This window comes from Oncorhynchus mykiss, chromosome 3, assembly GCF_013265735.2.
Source record: "Oncorhynchus mykiss isolate Arlee chromosome 3, USDA_OmykA_1.1, whole genome shotgun sequence".
Classification (NCBI taxonomy): Eukaryota; Metazoa; Chordata; class Actinopteri; order Salmoniformes; family Salmonidae; genus Oncorhynchus; species Oncorhynchus mykiss.
The window spans coordinates 56,998,678-57,019,458 of NC_048567.1; the positions used below are offsets into that span (position 1 = coordinate 56,998,678).

Here is a 20,781-nt window from a genome sequence, read left to right on the forward strand (position 1 = left end):
GAAAGCCAAGTTAACAAACAGATCACCGATCATTTCGAATCCCACCGTACCTTCTCCACTATGCAATCTGGTTTCCGAGCTGGTCATGGGTGTACCTCAGCCACGCTCAAGGTCCTAAGCAATTTCATAACCGCAATCGATAAAAGACAGTACTGTGCAGCCGTCTTCATCGACCTGGCCAAGGCTTTCAACTCTGTCAATCACCGCATTCTTATCGGCAGACTCAACAGCCTTGGTTTCTCAAATAACTGCCTCGCCTGGTTCCAGACCTCTGGCAGTCTCTATGGGGGTGCCACAGGGCTCAATTCTCGGGCCGACTCTCTTCTCTGTATATATCAATGATGTCGCTCTTGCTGCTGGTGATTCTCTGATCCACCTCTACACAGACAACACCATTCTGTATACTTCTGGCCTTTCTTTGGACACTGTGTTAACAGACCTCCAGACGAGCTTCAATGCCATACAACACTCCTTCCGTGGCCTTCAACTGCTTTTAAATGCTGGTAAAACTAAGTGCATGCTCTTCAACCGATTGCTGCCCGCACCTGCCTGCCCGTCCAGCATCACTACTTTGGACGGTTCTGACCTAGAATATGTGGACAACTACAAATACCTAGGTGTCTGGTTAGACCGTAAACTCTCCTTCCAGACTCACATTAAGCATCTCCAATCCAAAATTAAATCAATAATCGGCTTCCTATTTCGGCAAACAAAGCCTCCTTCGCTCATGCTGCTAAACAAATCCTAGTAAAACTGACCGTCCTACCAATCCTTGACTTTGGCGATGTCATTTACCAAATAGCCTCCAAAACTCTACTCAGCAACCTGGATGTAGTCTATCACAGTGCCATCTGTTTTGTCACCAAAGCCCCATATACTACCACCACTGCGACCTGTATGCTCTCGTTGACTGGCCCTTGCTTCATATTCGTTGCCAAACCCACTGGCTCCAGGTCATCTATAAGTCTTTGCTAGGTAAAGCCCCTCCTTATCTCAGCTCACTGGTCACCATAGCAACACCCACCCGTAGCACGCGCTCCAGCAGGTATATTTCACTGGTCATCCCCAACGCCAACTCCTACTTTGGCCGCTTTTCCTTCCAGAACTAATTGCAAAAATCACTGAAGCTGGAGATTTATCTCCCTCACTAACTTTAAGCATCAGCTGTCTGATCACTGCACCTGTGCACAGCCCATCTGAAAATAGCCCACCCAACTACCTCATCCCCATATTGTTATTTATTTTTGCTCTTTTGCACCCCAGTTTCTCTACTTGCACATCTATCACTCCAGTGTTTTTAATTGCTAAATTGTAATTATTTCACCGCTATGGCCTATTTATTGCCTTACTTCCCTTACTACATTTGCACACATTGTATGTATATATATATTTCTCTATCGTGTTATTGACTGTACGTTTCTTTATCCCATGTGTAACTCTGTTGTTTTTGTCGCACTGCTTTGCTTTATCTTGGCTAGGTCGCAGTTGTAAATGAGAACTTGTTCTCAACTGACATACCTGGTTAAATAAAGGTGAAATAAATAAAAATTGTAAAAGCTTTCTGCAGTGATACGCCATCCCATCTAGTTTGCGCTTAGTGGTACTGTCATTTGTTTTTCAACAGGACAACGACCCAAAATACACCTCCAGGCTGTGTTAAGGGCTATTTGACCAAGAAGTAGAGTGATGGTGCTGCTTCAGATGACCTGGCCTCCACAATCACCAGACCTCAACCCAATTGAGATGGTTTGGGATGAGCTGGACCGCAGAGTGAAGGAAAAGCACCCAACAAGTGCTCAACATATGTGGTGTCAAGGCAATGGGTGGCTACTTTAAAGAAGTTAAAATATATTTTGATTTGTTTAAGATGATTCCATATGTGTTATTTCATAGTTTTGATGTCTTAATGAAGAAAATCCCTGGAGTGAGTAGGAGTGTCCAATCTTTTGGCGAATACTGAATACCTATTGATTCTTAAAGAATATAACTTATAAAAATGCCTCTTGAGCTTAGTTCAACTGTCATACACCTTCAGAACCCAAAATAGAAGTTTGTATAACTCCTTTGTTTGTAAACAATGTTATTGTACTATATATCCTCAAAACATGGCTAAAACTATAATTTCTTATGGATTGTCAGTTCTTGCATTCATAGCTCTGTCTAGGAATTTGAGTGTACCAAAACATTGGTGACTGCTTTGTTATTGTTTGAACTGCAGATTGTCCCTTTAAAGTGTGTCTGTGAACATCTCAGTGATACCTGTCATGCTCAGTGGATGAGATTCCATCATACACAAAGGTGCTATCTAGAACTTAAAACTGTTCTTCGGCTGTCCCCATAGGATAACCCTTTTGAAGAACCCTTTTTGGTCCCAGGTGAACCCTTTTGGGTTTTTTGTGAAACCCTTTCCACAGAGGCTTCTACAATGAAGTCAAGTGTTCTACCTGGAACCAAAAAGTGTTCTCCTATGGGGACAGCTGCAAAACATTTTGAAACCCTTTATTCTAAGAGTGTATGATTACTCTGTTATCGTCTAGTTTTGTCTTAATAATCCATCCCTATGATTACTCTGCTCCCATCCCACTATGTCTTAATAAAGGATGCTCAGGATAATGGGGCCATATGATTCTAATCAATCCTAATGTAGGCTTTTTATTCGCTGGTTTAGCTAAAGCCTGTAATGTATTGGAAATCTGTGGGTCTAATTGGTTTTCCCAAGAGCTTTGCCAAGAATTCAGTTAAGTGTGAATTGTTATATCATCCATGCTATGAATTTCCTCTCTCAAGCTGATAGTAAGGTTGTATTTTAGTTCACGATATCTGGAGAGAGATTAATCAGAATGAGCTTACTTTTTTTTCTTTAATCTGTTTAGTTTAGTTTTTTTTTTATTCAATCACTCACTTCCTCCCTAAATGGCAAATGCATTTTACAGCTTCTTGCAGTAAACAAACTGGGGCTGTCCAAAGTTGTCTTGCAGGGGGCAAATATTATCCCCATTATTTGTGGAAGAAATAGTTTTTTAAGTCCACAATGAATTTCGAAAATGTCTTAAAAGGCTTTCTGCTATGTAATATGCTACTGAACACACTATAATTATGAATATAAGCATCCAACTGCTGCAATATTGTTTGTCTAAAAATGTAAATCCCATTTGCCTCCCATGTGGAGAAATCCATTTAGTAAACCCACGCTCCGGTCACATGGAGATCAGCTGGGCCCTTTTGGTAGAAAATGTTATTTTTGTGTATTTTTTCTTCTACTCGAAATGACCCGCCACTCTACTGTGTGACTCCCTGTGATTCTGCTGGGAGAATTTTTTTTTGATCTGTGAAAGCGAGTGCCAAATGTCTGAAATGGCAGGCACTGTGGCTGTGGTTGGGATCCTGGCGTGTGTCCTCGAAGGGGTAGTTTTGACTGGGCGTTGTGTCGCATTAGGATCAGTATGCTTGATGTGGCTACGGACTTGATGTGGCTACAGTATTGTCCCTCTCTGCTGGATCCCACAGGGTGCTCAGAGCTCGGGGCACGGGGCAGAAGGGAGTAGAGCAGAGGAGGCTGCCAGTAGCTGGACACAATCACAATCTTCTCAATAACTCATTCACTGCTGCTGCAAACCACAAAGCATAGGTCGTTTCCCACTAACAGACATCTGTGCCTCCTTAGATGCTACTTTGTACGTTTACATTATAGGCCTACTGAAACAATATGCAAAGGTGAAATCGGTGATAGTGTGCTGTTTTGTTTCTATGACAATGTAAAGAAAGAGACACTGTTTTGTTGAACCTATAACAACACAAAATAGATCATGACGACCATATCAGAGCAGAGGGTGTTTCCAGTATATCTATTGTAACCCACTTCAATTTGAATTAGAAGTGTTCAGGTTCCGAATCTTTTTATTACATTTATTTCACAGACATTACTCATGCTGCTGTCACCTTTAATTTAACTCTACTGAACACGCTGCCCCAAGAGGCCAAGAGTTTGACAGATTTATCATGTTACAATATAGTAGAGAAACAGTGTCTGTGGTCCTTAATTAACTTAACTCTCTCTAACTCGCTCAAAATTCAATTCAGTAGACTTTATTGACATGGCATGTTAAATGACTTACATTGTCAAAGTATACATATAACAAAAAACGGTGGGACCAGCATCAATAAGGCATCAATTCTAATAGTAGTGGAAATGGGATTACTATTAACAGCAACTACAACAACAATATTAATGAGAATAACAATACTAGAGGTCGACCGATTAATTGGAATGGCCTATTTAATTAGGGCCAATTTTTTTTTTTTTTTTTACAAAAATGATTATTATTATTATTTTTTTTCCAAGTTTTCATAACAATTGGAAATCGGTATTTTTGGCCGACTTTTCAAATGTATTTTTATTTTGTATTATTTCTTTACACCATTATTTGACTAGGCAAGTCAGTTAAGAACACGTTCTTATTTTTAGTGACGGCCTAGGAATGGTGGGTTTACTGCCTTGTTCAGGGGCAGAACGACAGATTTCGACCTTGTCAGCTCAGGGATTCAATCTTGCAACCTTACAGTTAACTAGTCCAACGCTCTAACCACCTGCCTCTCATTGCACTTCCATCATAATCACTAGTTAATTACACATGGTGGTTGATATTACTAGTTTATCTATAGCGTGTCCTGCGTTGCATAGAATCGATGCGGTGCGCATTCGCGGTAAAAGGACTGTCGTTGCTCCAACGTGTACCTAACCATAAACATCAATGCCTTTCTTAAAATCAATACAGAGAAGTATATGTTTTTAAACCTGCAAATCCAGGTTAGCAGGCAATATTAACCAGGTGAAATTGTGTCACTTCTCTTGCAATATGATATGCGATAATAATAAACGTTTTGTTTTCGAAATGATAGTTTCCGGATTCGACCATATTAATGACCAAAGGCTCGTATTTCTGTGTGTAATTATGTTATAATTAAGTCTATGATTTGATAGAGCAGTCTGACTGAGTGGTGGTAGGCACCAGCAGGCTCGTAAGTATTCATTCAAACAGCACTTTTTTACCGAGATTAGGGTGGTGTAACCGATGTGAAATGGCTAGCTAGTTAGCGGGGTGCACACTAATAGCATTTCAAACATCACTCGATCTGAGACTTGGAGTAGTTGTTCCCCTTGCTCTGCATGGGTAATGCTGCTTCGAGGGTGGCTGTTGTCGATGTGTTCCTGGTTCGAGCCCAGGTAGGGTCGAGGAGCGGAACGGAAGCTATACTGTGACACTGGCAATACTGAAGTGCCTATAAGAACATCCAATAGTCAAAGGTATATGAAATACAAATGGCATAGAGAGAAATAGTCCTATAAATACTATAACTACAACCTAAAACCTCTTACCTTGGAATATTGAAGTCTCATGTTAAAAGGAACCACCAGCTTTCATATGTTCTCATGTTCTGAGCAAGGAACTCAAACGTTAGCTTTTTTACATGGCACATAGTGCACTTTTACTTTCTTCTCCAACACTTTGTTTTTGCATTATTTAAACCAAATTGAACATGTTTCATTATTTTTTTGAGGCTAAATTGATTTTATTGATGTATTATATTGAGTTAAAATAAGTGTTCATTCAGTATTGTTGTAATTGTCATCATTACAATTTTTTTTTTTTTAATCGGCCGATTAATCGGCATCGGCTTTTTTGGTCCTCCAATAATCGGTATCAGCGTTGAAAAATCATATTCGGTCGACCTCTAAACAATACATTAAAGCAATAGTAGACCAGTCTCAACATGACTGAGAAGCCACATGACATGGTATGAAAGCCAAAACAAAACCAAACTGGGAAATATTATTGACATTACAATTTTCTCTCAGGTTGTGTTAGGGGGGCACATATTTGGCTTTTCAACCAATACATAATTTTTTTTTTACATTTTAAAATGTTTAAATTCTTTATACTGAATTGATAATTTTGGGCAAGAAAGATTTCTCTGAGGTCTGATTATTTGTCAAAGTGTAATAGGGAATGCAGCTCTGTCTCTACCCGTCCCCTGGAGCGGAGTGAGCACAGCCTGTCCTCTCTGGGCAGCCAAGTTTGCCTCTGATGACTGGTGTCTATAGCCAGACTGTGCTCACTGAGTCTGTATCTAGACACTGTTTTCCTCAGTTTTCTATCAGTCACAGTGGTCAAATTGTCTGCCACCATGTACTGTTAGTTCAGAGCCAAATAGCATGGATGTTTACATAGATTTTTTTGTAGTGTCTTTCCAATAGGTGATATATTTTTATTTTTGCTTTATGATGATTTGGTTGTGCCAGATTTATATACACTGCTCAAAAAATAAAGGGAACACTAAAATAACACATCCTAGATCTGAATGAATGAAATAATCGTATTAAATACTTTTTTCTTTACATAGTTGAATGTGCTGACAACAAAATCACACAAAAATTATCAATGGAAATCAAATTTATCAACCCATGGAGGTCTGGATTTGGAGTCACACTCAAAATTTAAGTGGAAAACCACACTACAGGCTGATCCAACTTTGATGTAAGGTCCTTAAAACATGTCAAAATGAGGCTCAGTAGTGTGTGTGTGGCCTCCACGTGCCTGTATGACCTCCCTACAACGCCTGGGCATGCTCCTGATGAGGTGGCGGATGGTCTCCTGAGGGATCTCCTCCCAGACCTGGACTAAAGCATCCGCCAACTCCTGGACAGTCTGTGGTGCAACGTGGCGTTGGTGGATGGAGCGAGACATGATGTCCCAGATGTGCTCAATTGGATTCATTTTCTTTTAGTTTATAAAAAATACCTTTGTGTCAAATTGAATCAAATGCTTTCTTGAAGTCTACAAAACATGAGTAGATTTTGCCATTGTTTTGGTTTACTTGTTTGTCAATTAGAGTGTGGAGGGTAAGTGCTGTTCCTTTTTTGTTCTTAGGGTGTGTTAGTATTGCTTCAGTGTTTCCCCATATTGAAGGCGTATATTTTTGTTGCCTGGTTTTGTGTTTTTGATTAGATATATTTTTCAATGACTTCCTTAGATTTTTGCAATCATTATCAAACCATTTTCATTATCTATTCTTTTTGGTTTGTTCTTATGTTTCTTTAGACTAGCCAAATAGTCTAATTTGTCAAATATAAAGTTTATGTTCCAAACAGCCAAATGTACACCTTCATTGGTGTAGGAGAATGTTAAGGCTAAAAAGTTGTCCAGGAGAGATTGTATTTTTTGGCTACTAATGGCTTTTTAGTAGATTTCTGTACTGTTTGCACTCCATCTATAAGCATGTTTAGTACCATGTAATTTATTGGGCCGTGATGCTTCATGGTTGGATTCCACTCTTCTCAGATACACTGTGGTCTGAGAGAGGTGTTAGTGGGTTGAGGGGTGGTGGTGTATGTGGGAAGGGAAAGGTTGTTGCTTCTCGGTAGGTGTTCATCCCCATGACTGTTAATAGTGTCTAGTTATTCTGCTGTTCTAGCATTGAGGTCTCCACAGACCAGTACATTGCCTTGGGCCTGAAAGTGACTAATCTTCCCCTCTAGAATGGAGAAACTATTTTCATTGAAGTAGGGTGACTGAGGGGTGAATGTATGCTGCACAGAGGAAGACGTTTAAGATTGGTTAAGATAGCCTCTTTGTTGATTTTTAACCAGATAAAGAATTCTACTGTTTTAATCAATTCGATTGAATGAGTTAGTTCAGATTCATACCATTGTAGCATTCCCCCTGAGTCTCTGCCCTGTGTGATTCCTTTTAATTGGGTGATTCCTTAATTGTAATTTATCATTTTGTGATTCCTTTTAAATCTCTCTCATTCCCTACTTTATTCCTCTCTTTCAGCCCTGAGTCCTTGGATCACTATATTCTCCCACCCGGATGTGAGAGACTACTCTCAACTGACTCTTGACCTGACCAGGAATGAGTTGATAGTGGGGGCAAGGTAAGAATGCATTCCTTAACGTATCCCTAATTCGTGTGTTCATTTATCCCATATTCATGTGTTCATTTATCCCATATTCAGTTGTTCATTTATCCCTTATTCATGTGTTCATTTATCCCTTATTCATGTGTTCATTTATCCCTTATTCATGTGTTCATTTATCCCTTATTCATGTGTTCATTTATCCCTTATTCAGTTGTTCATTTATCCCATATTCATGTGTTCATTTATCCCTTATTCACGTGTTCATTTATCCCTTATTCACGTGTTCATTTATCCCATATTCATGTGTTCATTTATCCCATATTCATGTGTTCATTTATCCCATATTCACGTGTTCATTTATCCCATATTCAGTTGTTCATTTATCCCATATTCACGTGTTCATTTATCCCATATTCACGTGTTCATTTATCCCATATTCAGTTGTTCATTTATCCCATATTCAGTTGTTCATTTATCCCTTATTCATGTGTTCATTTATCCCATATTCAGTTGTTCATTTATCCCATATTCACGTGTTCATTTATCCCATATTCACGTGTTCATTTATCCCATATTCAGTTGTTCATTTATCCCATATTCAGTTGTTAATTTATCCCTTATTCATGTGTTCATTTATCCCATATTCAGTTGTTCATTTATCCCATATTCACGTGTTCATTTATCCCATATTCACGTGTTCATTTATCCCTTATTCAGTTGTTCATTTATCCCTTATTCAGTTGTTCATTTATCCCTTATTCATGTGTTCATTTATCCCTTATTCATGTGTTCATTTATCCCATATTCACGTGTTCATTTATCCCATATTCACTTGTTCATTTATCCCTTATTCATGTGTTCATTTATCCCTTATTCATGTGTTCATTTATCCCTTATTCAGTTGTTCATGTATCCCTTATCCAGTTGTTCATTTATCCCTTATTCAGTTGCTCATTTATTCCTTATTCATGTGGTAATTTACTCCGTATTCATGTGGTAATTTACTCCGTATTCATGTGTTCATTTATTCCTTATTCATGAGGTAATTTACTCCTTATTCATGTGATCATTTATCCCTTATTAATTTGTTCATTTACCCCTTATTCATTTCTTAATGTATCCCTTATTCATTTGTTCATTGATCTCTTATACATGTGTTAATGTACCCTTATACAAAACACTCTGCCTGGCCCTATACTGCACTGCTGCTGAAAATTGGAGATTAATCATTTAAAAGTGATAGTCATGTATAAGTGTCATGTTTTTTTAATGAGCATGGCTGTCATATTCCATTCACCCTGCTCAATGTAACATTGATAGGTTCAGGCTACTACATGATACTCTAATTTTCCCTATACCCATCATGAGATTGCTACAACCTAGCCTATGAATGAAAGTTTACAACGTAGGTGCACAGGTCGAGATAAATATTAGAGTAATCAAGGTGACAGTGACACATTCAATACCACCTTACACACTCTTGTCGGCATCTAGCTGATCTAGGATGTAATCATTAGTCCAACAATTGCAATCGAGAGTTTCTATTGGACAAATTCAGGTATGTCTATCCCCTTTTCGTTCCGTTTAAGCAATGTTTTTCAACAGAATCTGTTTGAATGGATAAACCCCTGATCATATCATAACCACTAACCACTACATACAGCCTACATCATTGTCACCATATTAGCTAATGTCATGGTCAACATATCTAGAACTAATGCATTACTAAACCAGCTACAATCATGCTGTACAGTCAGTATGCAGTTTAGCAGTTGCACCGGCGATCCCAGTGATAATAAATTAATAAAACCAAATGCTTACCTTGACTTGGAAGACTTCCAGTGTTGGCTAGCCATAGCCAGCTAGCTAACATAGCTTATATCTCTGTTTGAGTCGGCAACACTAGTTAGTTGCATTTGCTAGCTAAGTGAAAGTGAAAAAATACTATGAAATACAGCTAGCTCTCTCTCTCTCTTGCTTCTCCTTCATTTTTAAAGAAATGAATTTATCTGAAACTGTTCAACTATTGTCTTTCTCTCTCTGAGTCAACTACTCAACACTTTTTATGCACTGCAGTGCTAGCTGGCTGTAGCTTATGCTTTCAGTACTAGATTCATTCTCTGATCCTTTGATTGGGTGGACAACATGTCAGCTCATTCTGCAAGGGCTCTGACAGATTGATGGGCGTCCTCTGGAAGTTGTAATAATAGTTGAGTAAGTCTATGGAAGGGGTTGAGAACCATGAGCTCCCTAGGCTTGTATTGAATTCAATGTACCCAGAGGAGGACAGAAGCTAGCTGTCCTCCGGCTACACCATGGTGATACCCTACAGAGTGCTGTTGAGGATACAGTAGATATTCATTGCAAGACAATGTGTTTTTATCAACTATTTGGTGATGTGAATATATTTAGTGTAGTTTCAATATTTTTATTTTTATGAAATTCACTGAGGAGGATAGTCCTCCCCTTCTTCATCTGAGGAGCCTCCACTGTAATATATAGTCTTCTGAGGCTTGTTGGATAATGCCTGGTGTGGAATTTGGCAGCTGGAGTATTTGAAACAACTTCAAATTTCAGAGAGTTCTTATGTGACTACAAAATATCAGTGCCCTGAGTTGAACTCACTGTAAGAAAAAAAACACACGTATTTGCCACGTAAACTAAGTGTTTATTAAGTTTATAACTGTTTAAACTAACTGTTTTTTCCCCTCTCTATTGATTCTACACAGAAACTTCCTCTTCAGATTGAGCCTCAACAATGTCTCTCTCATCCAGGTAAGCTGAGCTTCCAACCCACCTCTTCCTCTCCCCTATCCCTGTGTGTGTGTGGTCCACTGGTGGATAACAACCCACGCTCATCCGTCCGCAGCCAGTGTTCCTCTTTTACTGGGCTCCCAGACCTGCCTCTCTTCTCCTCCTGTACTCCTCTCTCTACTCCTCTGGTCTGCTGCTCCTCTCTTTAACTTTCCTGGCAGCAGTCAGACAGCATTGGCTTGCTGTTATTGATTCTGTGGTTTTCGGACTGGAGTGTTTTCAGCTCCTCGAATGGGGTGGGATGGAGAAAGAGTATGATTAATTGTGTGCATGAGTGTTTGTGTGTGTGTGTGCATATACTATACGTGTGTGGTGTGTGTGTGTGTGTGTGTGTGTGTCTGTGTTGACGTGTATCCTTGCCTGCGGGTGTGAGTGCCTGTCTCCATGGTAATGTGATGTCTTTATGTAGGTAGCTACTGTTACATTTTACATTTACATTTTAGTCATTTAGTGACTTACAGTAGTGAGTGCATACATTTTCATATTTTTTTCGAACTGGTCCCCCGTGGGAATTGAACCCACAACTCTGGCGCTGCAAGAGCCATACTCTAACAATTGAGTTACAGTGGGCCTACTGTACTGAAGGGTCATGTGGTGATATGGGACCGGTCTAAAAGTTGTGGAGCTTGGTAGTGTACATCAGACACACTAAACACCTTGGGTTCAAATACAGTACCAGTCAAAAGTTTGGGCACACCTACTCATTCAAGGGTTTTTCTTTATTTTAACTATTTTATACATTGTAGCCACCCTTTGCCTTGATGACAGCTTTGCATACTCTTGGCATTCTCTCAACCAGCTTCATGAGGAATGCTTTTCCAACAGCCTTGAAGGAGTTCCCACATATGGAGAGCACTTGTTGGCTGCTTTTCCTGTGGTCTAACTCGTCTCAAACCATCTCAGTTGGGTTGAGGTCAGGTGATTGTGGAGGCCAGGTCATCTGAAGCAGCACCATCACTCTACTTCTTGGTCAAATAGCCCTGACACAGCCTGGAGGTGTGTTGGGTCATTGTCCTGTAGGAAAAAAATTATATTCCCACTAAACGCAAACCAGATGGGATGGCGTATCGCTGCAGAATGCTGTGGTAGCCATGCTGGTTAAGTGTGCCTTGAATTCTAAGTAAATCACAGACAGTGTAACCAGCAAAGCAATCCCACACCATCACACCTCTTCTTCCATGCTTCATGCTGGGAACCACACATGCGGAGATCACCCGTTCACCTACTTTGCGTCTCACAAAGACACGGCGGTTGGAATATGGACTCATCAGACCAAAGGTCTAATATCCATTGCTCGTGGTTCTTGGCTCAATCAAGTCTCTTATTGGTGTCCATTAGTAATGGTTTCTTTGCAGCAATTCAACCATGAATGCCTGATTCACACAGTCTCCTCTGAACAGTTGACATTGAGATGTGTCTGTTACTTGAACTCTGTGAAACATTTATTTGGGCTGCAATCTGAGGTGCAGTTAAATGAACGTATCCTCTGCAGTTGAGGTAACACTGGGTCTTCCTTTCCTGTGGAGGTCCTCATGAGAGCCAGTTTCATCATAGCGCTCAATGGTTTTTGCGACTGCACTTGAAGAAACTTTCAAAGTTCTTGAAATGTTCCACATTGACTGACCTTCATGTCTTAAAGTAATGATGGACTGTCATTTCTCTTTGCTTATTTGAGCAGTTCTTGCCATAATATGGACTTCGTCTTTTACCAAATAAGGCTGTCTTCTGTATACCACGCCCTACCTTGTAACAACATAACTGATTGGCAAAAAACGCATTAAAAAGGAAAGAAATTCCACAAATTAACTTTTAACAAGGCACGCCTGTTAATTAAAATGCATTCCAGGTGACTACCTCAAGAAGCTGATTGAGAGAATGCCAAGTGTATGCAAAGCTGTCATCAAGGCAATGGGTAGCTACTTTGAAAAATCTCAAATATAAATATATTTGGATTTAACCCTTTTTTCACTCCATGACTCCATATGTGTTATTTCATAGTTTTGATGTCTTCACTATTATTCCACAATGTAGAAAATAGTACAAATAAAGAAAAACCCTTGAATGAGTAGGTGTGTCCAAACTTTTGACTGGTACTGTACAGTAGTTCTACATTTTTCAAATACTACAGCTGTACTGGCCGGGCGAGATGGAACGCTCAAAGTATTTGAAAGAAGATGAATCCTATTTGAACCCAGGTCTGCCTAACACCACTAAGAGGAAAGGGGTTGAGTGAGATGAGTGAAGGCTGTATGTTTGGCTTGCTTCTACAGCACTATAGCACTACAACCTATTCTACTACACTGAGATGTGTGTATGAAAACGTATCACCACCCAGTCTTGGGATTCTCTGACAAAGTGCTCTTTCAGAACAGTCACAGCATAGTGACATAATATGTGAGCGGCTGCCACCAGTGTGCCAAAGTCAATGTGGGCTTTGTTTTGGTGCTCTTGTTGTCTTGTTTTTGAATGTGGAAGAGGACTGGGGTTCATAGGGTTTACTTTTGTTTAATCTGAGTTTCACCAACTGAGTTCCTCTACTGGCAGTCCTGAATCAAACGCCCATCTTTCAACATCTATATCCCACTTTCCTGGCATGCTCACAGACGTACGCACACAGACACACATACTTTTTTGGCTTTTCTTGAGCTGGGGGATAAACAAAGTGGCTCCCTCTTCGTTCTGTTCTAACTGGAGGTGTCGCTAGGCGTGCCAGGGCCCAAAACGACGAGTACAGAACATTGCTGCTGCCCACTTAATAGGAGGAGAGGATCTGAGCCTGCCAGTATGCCTAAACAGATGAAAGAGATGGAAGGATGCTGCTTCAAACTACCCCTCCCCCTACTCTCCTCTCCTGCTTGTTAGCCTGTTAACCAGTAACCACCCCTGCAAAGCAGGAGAGCGCGATACAACCCAATCCTGGGGGACCACAGTGTTGGCTGCTAAATCTGCACAATCACACAGACCTGAAATGGAGGTCATGTATTGAAATGGGGTGAAAGTCAGTCTACGTTACCTTCTGTCCTCTAGTTTGAAATGAGTCACTGATTGGTTGAGAAGTAACTGGAGCAAGTAACGACCACAAAGCAGTATTCTGTGTTGCAGACATATTCATATACTGAACAAAAATATAAACGCAACATGTAAACTGTTGGTCCCATGTTTCATGAGCTGAAATAATAAATCCCCAAAAGTTTATTTCTCTCATCATTTTGGGCACAAATTTGTTTATATCTCTGTTAGTGAGAATATCTATTTTACCAAGATAATCCATCCACCTGACAGGTGGGGCATATCAAAATGCTGATTAAACAGCATGATCATTACACAGGTGCACCTTGTACTGGGGATAATTAAAGGTCACTTAAGTTTTGGGGGAGCGTGCAATTGGCATGCTGACTGCAGGAATGTCCACCAGAGCTGTTGCAAGATTAATTGAATGTTCATTTCTCTACCAAAAGCTACTTCCAATGTCGTTGTAGAAAATTTGGCAGTGCGTCCAACCGGCCTCACAACCGCAGACCACGTGTCACCACGCCAATCCAGGACCTCCACATCCGGCTTCTTCACCTGTGGGATCATCTGTATGGGGTTGGGAGGAGGGTGCTGAGGAGTATTTCTGTCTGTAATGAAGCCCTTTTGTGGGGAAAACTTATTCTGATTGGCTAGGCCTGGCTCCCAAGTGGGTGGGCCTGGCTGCCAAGTGGGTGGGCCTCCTGCCCAGTCATGTGAAATCTGTAGATTAGGGCTTAATGAATTATTTTATATTGACTTGAATTCCTTATATGAACTGTTACTCAGTGTAATCTTTGCCATTTTTGCATGTTGCGTTTATATATTTTTGTTCATTAAACATTTGATCGAAGTCCCGTCTTTATCCAAGCAGAACCATTATCACTGTATCCATATCCCTCCTCTCACCGTCCCTACCTCCCTCTCTCTCTCTCTCTCTCTCTTATATCTATAGCTCCCTTACTCTCTCATTCTCCCCCACCTTACCTCCCACCCACACACCCTATTTCCTTCCTTCTTTCCTTCTCTCTCTCTCTCTTTCTTGCTTTTTTCCCCCCTCCCTCTCTCTGTGATGCTATTAGAGTCACCCTGTGTGTTGCCTAGAGGACTATAGGGCCCAGTACCCTGCCCTGAACTTAGTCACTGTTACTAGCAGGCTACCTCCCAGTACTCTACCCTGCACCTTAGAGACTGCTACCCTATACAGAGTCATTGAACACTGGTCACTTTAGTGTTTACATACCGTTTTACCCACTTCATATTTATATTCTATATTGTAGTCAAGGCTCATCCTATATAAATACTGCTGTAAACACCATTTCTATTTGTATACTGTCCATACTGTCTATACACACATTATATTAAATATGATGGTGCTGGAGAAGAAGGCAGATGTTTTACGTGCCCCCCAACCGATTGTGTTTTTTTGTTTGTTTATTTGCATTGTTTGTAACTTATATTTCTACTTATTTTGTAGATAATGTTGCCGCTACAATCTCTTAGGACCGAAAATAACTTCTGGACATCAGGACTGCGATTACTCACCATGGATTGGCAGAATCGTTTTTTTCCTTTAACGAGGCCGACGCTAATGATATACTGCTTTCTCGGGAACAGGCCCAGATCCCCGTAATTTGCGCGAAGAGGAGGTGGAGAAAAAGGGGCCGGAGGGCAGGCTGCCTTCTGACAATTCGTAGGTGATCGAATAAACCCCCACTTCCTTCCATTCTGCGAGCAAACGTGCAATCTTTGGAGAATAAAATAGATGACCTACGTGGAAGACCAAAGGGATATTCAAAATTGTAATACTTTATGCTTCACGGAGACATGGCTGAACGACGACACTATCAACATACAGCTGGCTGGTTATACGCTGCACCGGCAGGATAGAACAGGGGTGGGGTGGCGGACTATGTATTTTTGTAAATAACAGCTGGTGCACGATATCTAAGGAAGTCTCGAGCTGTTGCTCGCCTGAGGTAGAGTATCAAATGATAAACTGTAGACCACACTACCTACATAGAGTTTTAATCTGTATTTTTCGTAGCTATTTACATACCACCACTTTCAGAGGCTGGCACTGAGACAGCAATGAATGAGCTGTATTCTGCCATAAGCAAAATACAGCTTACGCTCACCCAGAGGCAGCGCTCCTAGTAGCAGGGGACTTTAATGCAAGGAAACTTAAATCTGTTTTACTAAATTTCTATCAGCATGTTAAATGTGCAACCAGAAGAAAACAAACTCGGACCACCTCTACTCCACACACAGAGACACGTACAAAGCTCTTCCTCGCCCTCCTTTTGGCAAATCTGACCATAGTTCTATACTCCTGATTCCTGCTTACAAGCATAAATTTAAGCAGGAAGCACCAGTGACTAGATCAATAAAAAAGTGGTCAGATTAAGCAGATGCTAAACTACAGGACTGTTTTGCTAGCACAGTCTGGAATATGTTCCTGGATTCCTCCGATGGCATTGAGGAGGACACCACATCAGTCACTGGCTTCATCAATAAGTGCATCGATGATGTCGTTCCCACAGTGACTGTACGTACATACCCCAACCAGAAGCCATTGATTACAGGCAACATCCGCATTGAGCTAAAGGCTAGAGCTGCTGCTTTCAAGGAGCAGTATTGATGCTATGCCTGTTTGATGGTTCGTCGGAGGGCATAGCGGGATTTCTTATAAACTTCGGGGTTAGAGTGGTTCTGCTTGGCGGATGTGGCAGGCACTTACAAACCATTACATACTACAAAGGAAAGCACAGCTGAGAGCTGCTCAGTGACACAACAGCCTACAGCTAAACTAGTTCTATGATCGATTCGAGGCAAATAACACTGAAACATGCTGAAAGTTCGTTCTGAAAGATTGTGTGATCACGCTCTCTGCAGCCGATGTTTTTACCTTTATTTAACTAGGCAAGTCAGTTAAGAACAAATTCTTATTTTCAATGACGGCCTAGGTGGGTTAACTGCCTGTTCAGGGGCAGAACGACAGAACAACCTTGTCAGCTCGGGGGTTTGAACTTGCAACCTTCCGGTTACTAGTCCAACACTCTAACCACTAGGCTACGCTGCCGCCCCATGAGTAAGACCGTTAAACAGGTAAACATTCACAAGGCTGCAGGGCCAGATGGATTACCAGGACGTATACTCCGAGCATGCACTGACCAACTGGCAAGTGTCTTCACTGACAATTTTCAAACTCTCCCTGTCCGAGTCTGTAATACCAACATGTTTGAAGCAGACCACCATAGTCCCTGTGCCCAAGAACATGAAGGTAACCTGCTTAAATAACTACCGACCCGTAGTACTCATGTCTGTAGCCATGAAATGCTTTGAAAGGCTGGTCATGGCTCACATCGCCGCCATTATCCCAGAAACCCTCAACCCATTTTAATTTGCATACCGCAGCAACAGATCCACAGATGATGCAATCTCTATTGCACTCCACTGCCCTTTCACATCTGGACAAAAGGAACACCTATGTGAGAATGCTATTCATTGACTACAGATCAGTGTTCAACACCATAGTGCCTTCAAAGCTCATCACTAAGCTAAGGACCCGGGGACCAAACACCTCCCTCTGCAACTGGATCCTGGACTTCCTGACGGGCCGCCCCAAGGTGGGCTGCCCCAAGGGTAGGTAACAACACATCCGCCACGCTGATCCTCAAAACAGGGGCCCCTCAGGGGTGCGTGCACAGTCTCCTCCCGTACTCCCTGTTCACTCATGACTGCCCTGCCAGGCATAACACCATCATTAAGTTTGCTGATGACACAACAGTGGTAGGCCTGATCACCGACAACGATGAGACAGCCTATATGGAGGAGGTCAGAGACCTGACCGTGTGGTGTAAGGACAACAATCTCTCCCTCAACGTGATCAAGACAAAGGAGATGATTGTGGATACAGGAAAAGGAGGACCGAGCACGTCCCCATTCTCATGGACGGGGCTGTAGTGGAGCAGGTTGAGAGCTTCAAGTTCCTTGGCGTCCACATCATCATTAAACTAACATGGTCCAAGCACACCAACACAGTCGTGAAGAGGGCATGACAACATCTATTCCCCCTCAGGAGACTGAAAACATTTGGCATGGGTCCTCAGATCCTCAAAAGATTTTACAGCACCATCGAGAGCATCCTGACAGGTCACATCACTGCCTGGTATGGCAACTGCTCGGCCTCCGACCGCAAGGCACTACAGAGGTTACAGGGTACGGCCCAGTCCAAGAGGCTTCTAAACATCTTCTACCCCAAGACATAAGATTTCTAAACATCTAACCAAATGGCTACCCAGCCTATGCACCCCCCCCCCGTCCCCCCGTCTACGCTGCTGCTACTCTGTTATTATCTATTATCAACCAGACGTTGAGACTGGTGATTTGCGGGTACTATTTAATGACGCTGCCAGTTGAGGACTTGTGAGGCATCTGTTTCTCAGAGTCCAAACGGTACAAGACGATAGGTAGGCTCGAGGTCAGGGGCAGGCAGAGTGGGCAAGCAGACTGGCTCAGAGTCAGGACAGGTAAGGGTCAAAACCAGGAGGATGAGAAAAGAGAGACTGGGAAACGCAGGAGCTGAGATACAAAAACGCTGGTTGACTTGACAAACAAGACGAACTGGCACAGAGAGACAGGAAACACAGGGATAAATATGCAGGGGATAATAAGCGACACCTGGAGGGGTTGGAGACAAGCACAAGGACCGGTGAAACAGATCAGGGCGTGACAGTAGTACACAGCGTTGTACGAGATCTTCAGTTTCTTGGCAATTTCTCTCATGGAATACCCTTCATTAAACAGAACAAGAATAGACTGATGAGTTTCAGAAAAGTTATTTGTTTCTTGCCATTTTGAGCCTGTTATCGAACCCACAAATGCTAATGCTCCAGATACGCAACTAGTCTAAAGGCCAGTTTTATTGCTTCTTTAATCAGAACAACGTTTTTCATCCGTGCTAACATAATTGCAAAAGGGTTTTCTAATGATCAATTAGCCTTTTAAAATGATAAACTTGGATTAGCTAACACAACGTGACATTGGAACACAGGAGTGATGGTTGCTGAGAATGGGCCTCTGTACGCCTATGTAGATATTCCATAAAAAAATCTGCCGTTTCCAGCTACAATAGTCATTTACAACATTAACAATGTCTACACTTTATTTCTGATCAATTTGATGTGATTTTAATGGACAAAAACAATAATTTCTAAGTGACCCCAAACTTTTGAACGGTGGTGTATGTATATTTTTTTATATTCAGGACTCTGACATTGTTCGTTCTAATATTTCTTAATTTGTTTGTTTTCCTTTTTTTTTTATTACTGCACTTTTGGAGCTAGAGATAAGCATTTCGCTGAACCTGCGATAACATCTGCAAAATGTGTATACGACCAATAAGTTTATTTGTTTTTATAATGGAGAGAGAGAGACAGTGACAGAGCTCGGCTTTCCATGCCAAACACGAAGCACCTGGCAGGCAAGATCAGTAGGACAGACCTAGCTCTTCCCTGTGATGTTCTGGGGTGGGGGGATGGGGTGGGGGGGAGTTCTGATGCTTCCGTGGCTTTGAGGGCATGCCCAGGCCATTCTAACAGACACCTGTGAGAACACCTGTCATTGCCATCAGTGGGCAGGCAAGCATGGAGGGGAGAGGGAGAGCGGGAAAGTGAGAAAGAGGAGCAGAGAGAGGGAGGGAGGGGAGAGAGATGGGAGGAGAGGTAGGGGGAGAGGAAAGAGTGAGAGGAAGAGAGGGAAGTCTTTCTTTCACCACAGTCCAACTAAACATTCCCAATCTGGCCTTCTGGCCAGCCCAACACACACCTAACCCAGCATGACACCTAACCTGCACAGGACACATCCATGGAATTTGGATGGATTTTTATAGCCCACCTCTCTTGTCTTTATGGAGGAGTAGCTACCTCTGCCAAACTGCAGAAATCAAAAGAATTTTCCCTGATACCGATAGAATGTGCACACACACACACACACACACACACACACACTTAGAGCTCTCAGCTCTGTGTGTATAGGAGTCTAAGCTGGTAGGTGTTGTGGAGGGTGTATATGAATTAATGATCTCCTTTGTCATCTTAACAAACACATACACACACATGCACGCACACACATAGGAGGTGGGCCCTCCGATGGGATCACTGTCCTTCTCAGGTAAAAAAACAAGGACACTGAACATCTGAGACTATCGTCAGTGCTCTTCTTCCTGGAAAGTATCTCACCCCCCGCTTCTCTCTCTGTGTTTCTCTCTCTCTCTCCATCTCACCCCTCTCTCTCTGTAGGGGAGAGTGAATGAGGGATGTGAATGTGGTGAGGGGAATGTGATTTTCTGATTGAGCCCCACCCACACACCCTGCTGAAAGTATGTTTCTGTGATGTAGACTGCCTGCTCCACCAGTGGGCCTGCTCACAGGAACAATAAAACAGCAGAAAGCGGAGAGAAAGAGGGACTGTTTCCTTCATCTGCGTTCCTCTTTTAGTGTTTGTTTCCCTTTGGAGCATGTCATTCAGATAGGCCAGATGTCTCTGTGTATGTACTACAGGCAGGTACAGTATTTCGAGTTTTTGTCTTCTTTTGATCTGGAGAGTCTGGTCTGTGTTTCCTTTGCTTCACGTTGAGGTGATGGTCTGGTCAGTTTGCTTATTTGTACCAAGAATACCACACTTTCTGCCTTGTCTTCTCACTGCTTGTAGCTCAAAGCCCACTCACTCACACATTCCTTCATGCAGTAGTGGAAATAGTACTGTAAAAGTAAAGATACCTTAATAGAAAAGTGAAAGTCACCCAGTGAAATACTACTTGAGTAAATGTCTAAAAGTATTTGCTTTTAAATATACTTAAGTATCAAAAATAAATGTAGTAATTTAAAATTGTCAAAATATAAATAGTCAAGTAAAGTACAGATAGCCCAAAAAACTACTTAAGTAGTACTTTACACCTTTGCCTTCATGTTACATAGGGCATGACAGTGGCTGCATAATGTCGTCTTCATACAACCACATGTCAGTATAGTGTGG

General features: G+C 41.7%; 1 protein-coding gene across 6 annotated transcripts in view; it reads left to right on the forward strand.

Moving 5' to 3' along the window:
• Positions 1-20,781, forward strand: part of sema5ba (sema domain, seven thrombospondin repeats (type 1 and type 1-like), transmembrane domain (TM) and short cytoplasmic domain, (semaphorin) 5Ba) — a 188,066-nt gene that overhangs the window by 81,226 nt on the left and 86,059 nt on the right. For all 6 annotated transcript variants that reach the window (XR_005050753.1, XM_036974744.1, XM_021597455.2 and 3 more), the window contains 2 exons: positions 7,836-7,935; positions 10,650-10,695. Coding sequence is in view for 5 of the 6 variants with exons in the window: in XM_036974744.1 (XP_036830639.1) it covers positions 7,836-7,935; positions 10,650-10,695 (146 nt within the window). In the remaining variant the exon portion in view is untranslated. The remainder of the gene's footprint in view (positions 1-7,835; positions 7,936-10,649; positions 10,696-20,781) is intronic.